Source organism: Carlito syrichta, unplaced genomic scaffold (genome assembly GCF_000164805.1).
Source record: "Carlito syrichta isolate Samal-C Ts95f unplaced genomic scaffold, Tarsius_syrichta-2.0.1 Scaffold110315, whole genome shotgun sequence".
Classification (NCBI taxonomy): Eukaryota; Metazoa; Chordata; class Mammalia; order Primates; family Tarsiidae; genus Carlito; species Carlito syrichta.
In genome coordinates this window covers 67,820-74,097 of record NW_007054411.1, presented here as the reverse complement: position 1 = coordinate 74,097, position 6,278 = coordinate 67,820, and the positions used below count along the sequence as shown (strand labels likewise).

The window sequence follows — 6,278 nt, the reverse complement described above, 5'->3', positions numbered from 1 at the left end:
GATGATTTGTTTATATTAAATGATAGGTTTTCTAAGACAAAAAAAGTGTCACATTAAGTTTAAACATTAAATGTAGTACTTTAAAATTCTAGGTCTGCATTAAGAAGCTGGGTAGCTTCTCTTTCTATGAACGTGCAGGTCCCAGGCCTTCCTATTACTTACTTTTCCACCTTCAAGGTAAGCTCCCTCACTCATTAGATGGAACTCACTTTGCTATTTATTAGATGTCACCCTGTTTCTTAACCTCTTAGTTTCTCTCACAAATGGGAGAATGCTTGGCCACTCGTGTGGGTAGAAAAAGTTTAAATATTTTGCAGTTTCTGCCAGATAGTTGGTGGTGCATAAGCAGTAGCAGTATTTGTTATCCATGACTATAAGATGTTTTCAGGAAGAGTCAGTCTCCCCTTCACCTTATTGTTATCCCTTCACAACTGTCACAACCTGTGGAAACATAAACATGTTTTGAAAACTGAAACCTGATGTTGATGCAGTTCTATCATATGTTTCTCATCATTGCTTTATTTGCTTTGTTTTTCCCAGGTGAAGGAAAAGATGTTATCCCGGTTAAGAGTAGTTACCACTCCTTGCACTTTGGTATGTCGGCATTTGCACATAAAAGAGAAGGGCAAACCACTTATGTTGAATCCAAGAACAAACAAGGTTAGTAACAATCATACTGATGTACATTTTCTGGTAAAGGCTTGACATGTTTTAGACTGATGAGGTATAGACCGTGTTTTGTGACTTTATGCTAAGATTGATTGTTCAGAGGTATTTGCTTTCTTTAACTTTCTTTAACATGGCAAAATCATGGCTGCTTTCTATTCCTAAATTTCATCCCTCACAAGCTCTGCCACCAGAAAAGGATTGACTTTGCTTCCCAGTTGTAGCTTTTTAAAAAAACTTCCAAGAACAGTGTTCTGGCCAGGACTTTTAGCCAGATGCGGGATGTTTAGATTTTCCCAGCTCAAATCAGGTACTCACCCTGGGCCAATCAGTCAGGCCCTTGAAAGATGAAGTCAAAATTATGAGATGAGCCTACATCTAAAGTCCAGCCACCCTACCTCCACCCAACATTTTGGACACAAACCGTTGCACACAAATAATTTTGCTTATTAATTAGGCTAATGGGACTACGCCGAAGGAGAGAGGCCTCTGACTCTCACTGTCCTCACTCTTGGGACAGAAGCGACAGGCAGCATTGAGCAGCACAAAGCAACACATGCTGACTGCTTGCCATCAGAACAGGAAGACGGAAACCACGGCCAGGCTTCAGAGAAGAGACTGCATCCTTTGTCTAAGCTGGGTTCAGTGAGCAAGTCCCTGTCTGTTTTTAGTGTCGGTATCAAACAGGAAGTAAACATAATCCTGGAAAGAGAGTTTTTAAATAGAAAGCCTGCAAGGGTACACACTGGGTTTATTGCAGTGTGTGAAATTTACCTTTTTGGGAAAGGTACATTCAGGTGAAAGGTGTGACTTATTTTAAAAGAGCATTCAGAAATTTGCTGTTCCCATTTGTTTTGTTTTTGGATAAAATAATTAATTATATAATCTGATAAGTTTTTAGGGGTTTCAGGCCCACAAAGGGAAATGTGACCGCAGGTCACACAGAGCACCTCATCTTTGCATTCTTGGCACCTGGCACAGAATGAGAATTCAGCGAGCAGTTAGTGAATTAGGTGACGCTTAATGAAGGATATTCTAATTCTCTCTTGTTTGTGTGACCTCCCCAAATCTTGATCTTCAAGAAGCAGCTCATTCAAAATTCAGTTCTCCTGTGGAGGCTTTTCACGCACCACATTCTGAGTAATTGCTTACTTCCCTGAAACCTGGTGGTAGTTTCTATCTTCCCATTCCTATGGCGAGGAGTCAGGATGTGTTGCTTTGTGCTGCTCTTCAAATCTGCAGCTGTTACTGAAATCATTGACAGTAGTTACATTTTTATGAGTTTTTATCTTCTTAGCACTATGTCAGGTTCTTTTTGGGCAGGGACCATCCAGATACTTGTTTGTATCTTTTACAGTGCTGTGGGTATAGTGCACATTTGATAAATATGTTAGTTTTGTCTTATTTTTTATAATTATGGAAATAATTTATTTAAAACCTACTCCAGGGATTTAGTTGTTATAAGAAATGTATAAAGCACACTGAGTACCCTTTCAAGAAAGGGTAGTCTAAGAGCATTTACAGTACTTCTATGAAGAAAACAAACGCTAATGCTCTGGTCTTCTGAAATCTCAGGTCGAATAGCACCTGTATGGGAAGACTTTGTTTTTGTTTTAGAAAGAGCATAGACCAGTGAATCCCAATTCATAGGGTGTAAACTCCTTGGGGACTTAACCATGTTAATAAATCAAGTTTGCGCTTCAAACATTGTAGACTGAATTAATAATTTTTCATATATTTGTAAATATTGTTGTTAAGGGTATGTTGCTGCTGTGATTAATAAAATAATATTTAAAGGCAGTGCTGAATTATAAATCTTTTAAAATGTGTGTAATGTAATCACCGTCTACTAAAGGTGTATACTTGTTAGGTTTATAAAACTTTTTTATTGTGATGAAGTAAGCATAATGTAAAGTTGACAGTTTTACCATTGAAAGGTATAAAATTCAGTGACATTCAGCACATTCAGTGTTGTTCAACCATCACAGCTTTCTAGTTCCAGACCTTCTTCATTATTCCAAGTGGAAACCTAGTCCCCATTGAGCAATCACTCCCGTCCCTTCCCAGCCCCCCAGACTTCTGGCAACCATTAATCTGCTTTCTTTCTCAGTAGATGGGCCTGTTTCAGTATGAATATAAAATTATTTATGGAAAAAACTTCAAAGAATTGGACATTAAAATATTAGGATGTCAGGAGAAGTTTAGGTGCTAATTTGAGCTCTGCCATTTACTAGCCATGAAATATTGGCACATCATTTAACCTTTCTCTGTCTGTTTTCTCAAATAAATAATGTAGGTAAATAGCATTTTGAAGCATTTAAAAGGCTATGCAAGTTAAAATTGGATTTCTCCTTTTCTCTCTGGGCTCATTCAGCTAATTTTTCTAATAATTTTTTGAAATTATCTTTGCATTCTTTTCTCTAGGAAGTTTTCACTGACCCTACTTTTCATGTCCTTACCTCACTGTATTTTTTTTTTTTTTTTTTTTTGGTGAGTGAGAAAGCAGGATTTATTGAGAGAACAGAAAAACTCCCAGAGTGAGAGGGGACCCGAGGGGGATTGCCCCTCACTGTATGTTTTTTTAGCATTCTTCTTCTTATGTCTTTCGTTAGTGCTTACCATATTCTGTTGGAATTGCCTCACACCTCCTTTGAGGGCAAGGACTATCTGTTGTTCTATATCCTCAACATCTTACCCCAGCATACTTAGCATTTACCTCTACTTGGTAGCCAGTGTACTGACTTGTGTGTTTTCTTTGAGCCTGTTTCATCTTTCAAAGTCTTAGAAAAGTAAGTTATATAGTTTTTCTAAAGTAAGAATAATTTTAAATTACATTAATTTTTTTCAGTTGATGGGCATGTTTTTTTCACATTTATGTATTGATTGTTATAAGACCAAGTTCATATACCAAAACAGTATAAGCTAATTAGAACATCTAATGTGAATAATTATTGATTTCTGATGAAACGACTTTGCCACTTAGTTATAGTTTTACCTTTCTAATACTGTTTCATCTCAACTCATTTTCAGAAATCTAAACAAGCATTTGACTTTTCCTAAACTACTTTATACTAATGGGGCATTGGTTACATAGTACCTGTCTATATTGCAGTTAAGGGAATGTATTTTCTCTCTTGAATACAAATGGATGCTATCTCTTGAATCACTTGCTTTCTATTTTCCATGTTTTATCACAAACCCAAATCAGTATTAGAAAGTATCTGAAATGCAGAGGCATCACACTGCCTGACATCAAATTATACTTCCAGGCTCTAGTAACTAAAACATCATGGTACTGGTACAAGAATAGACAGATCAATGGAAAAGAGCAGAGAGCCCTGAAGTAAAGCCACATACCTACATAAATCTGATCTTTAACAAAGCTAACAAAAATAAGCAATGGGGGAAAGGACACCTTATTCAATAAATGGTGCTGGGAAAACTGACTAACCATATGCAGAAGAATGGAACTGGATCCCTGCCTCTCACTTTATTTAAAGACTAACTCAAGATGGTTTAAAGACGTAAGTGTAAGACCTGAAACTATAAAATTTTAAAAGAAAAGCTCAGAAGCACTTTTCTGGACATCGACCTAGGCAAAAAATTTATGATGACTTCAAAAGCAATTATGACAAAAACAAAAATAGATAAACAGGACTTATGAAAAGCTTCTGTACAGCAAAAGAAATAAGCAACAGAGTAAACAGAAAACCTGTGGAATGGGAGAAAATGTTTGCAAACTACACCTCAAAGGACTAATATCCAGAACGCAAGGAACTCAAGGAACTCAACATAAAAAAAAGCCCCATCAAAAGTGGTGAAAGGCTATGAATAGGCACTTTTCAAAAGAAGACGAACAAGTGGCCAACAAGCTGAAAAATGCTCAGCATCACTAATAATCAGAGAATGCAAATTAAAACCACAGTGAGATATCACCTCACACCGGTTAGACTGGCCATTAGTAAAAAGTCAGAGCAGCAGATGTTGGCATGGTTGTGGAGAAAAGGGAATGCTTATTCACTGCTGATGAGATGGTAAGCTAGTTCAGTCCCTGTGGAAAGCAATATGGGGATTTCTCAAAGGACTAAAAATTGAATTGTCATTCAGCCCAGCATTCCCACTACTAGGTATCCACCCAAAGGAAAATAAATCATTTTATTAAAAGATGCCTTTATCAGTGTATGGAGGTTTTTGACAGATTCTCTTGGGTTTTCAAGGTACACAATCATGTCGTCTGCAAAGAGAGATAACTTGACTTCCTCTTTTCCCATTTGGATACCCCTGATTGCCTTCTCTTCTCTGATTGCTCGAGCCAGGACTTTGAATACTATATGGAACAGGAGGGGTGAGAGTGGGCATCCTTGTCTTGTTCCAGTTTTCAGGGGAAATGGTTCCAATTTTTGTCCGTTTAGGAGTATGCTGGCCGTGGGTTTCTCGTAGATGGCTTTTACTATTTAGAGGTATATTCCCCGTATGAGATACCACTTAACTCCAGCGAGAATGGCCATTATCAATAACTCAAAAAAATAACAGTTGCTGGAGAGGGTGCGGGGAAAAAGGAAAACTTCTACACTGTTGGTGGGAGTGCAAACTACTGCAACCTCTGTGGAAAGCAGTGTGGCGATTCCTAAAAGCTCTAAATATCGACCTCCCATATGACCCTGCAGTCCCCCTACTGGGAATGTTCCCTGGAGAACTCAGATCACTCTATCAAAAAGATACCTGCACACAAGTGTTTATCGCAGCATTGTTCACAATAGCAAGAATCTGGAACCAATCATTCTGTCCATCAAAAGAGGACTGGATTAAAAAAAAGTCCATATACACGATGGAATACTATTCAGCCATAAAAAAGAACAAAATCATGAATTTTGCAGCAACCTGGATGGAACTAGAGTCTATAATACTGAGTGACCTCTCACAGAAACAAAGATCTGAGTATCACATGTTCTCACTCATATAGTGGAACTTGAACATCCAACGTAATACTATAAGAAAAGGACTGACAGTGGTGGGAAACTATAGGGGGGTAGGGAGGGGAAGGGAGGTGGGACTAACAGTAGTCAATATCTGTCTAGGGATGGGGAAACACCCCTTATTAACAAGGGTGCCTGAACGATGCACATTTGTATACCTAACCCTTAACTGTACCCCACAATTTTATAATAAAAAATGTTTAAAAAATAAATAAATAAAATGTAGACACTACTAATATAATTTTTAAAAATATAAATAAAGATGCCTGCACGCAGATGTTCTTTGCAGCACTATTCACAATAGCAAAATCATGAAACCAACCTAAGTGTCCACCAGTGATTGATTAGATAAAGAAAATGTGGCCGGGCTCAGTGGCTCAGCCTGTAATCCTAGCCCTTTAGGAGGCCGAGGTAGGTGAATTGCCTGAGTCCACGGGTTCGTGACCTGCCTGGGCAACTTGATGAGACCTCATCTCTACAATAAATCAAAAATTAGCTGGGTGTGGTAGCGCGTGCCTGTAGTTCCAGCTACTTGGAAGGCTGAGATGAAGGATCGCTGGAGCCCAGCAGGTCGAGGCTGCGGTGGCCGGGAGCAGCCACTGCACTCCAGTCTGGGCGACAGAGTGAGACTCAAAA

The 6,278-nt window shown here is 38.5% G+C and overlaps 1 protein-coding gene across 2 annotated transcripts in view; it reads left to right on the top strand.

Moving 5' to 3' along the window:
- Positions 1–543: 543 nt before the first annotated feature.
- ME2 (malic enzyme 2) overlaps positions 544–6,278 on the top strand; it is a 52,092-nt gene continuing 46,357 nt past the window's right edge. For both annotated transcript variants that reach the window (XM_021717885.1, XM_008069390.1), the window contains exon 1: positions 544–660. In XM_021717885.1, the coding sequence (XP_021573560.1) occupies positions 553–660 (108 nt within the window). In that variant the 5' untranslated portion in view covers positions 544–552. The remainder of the gene's footprint in view (positions 661–6,278) is intronic.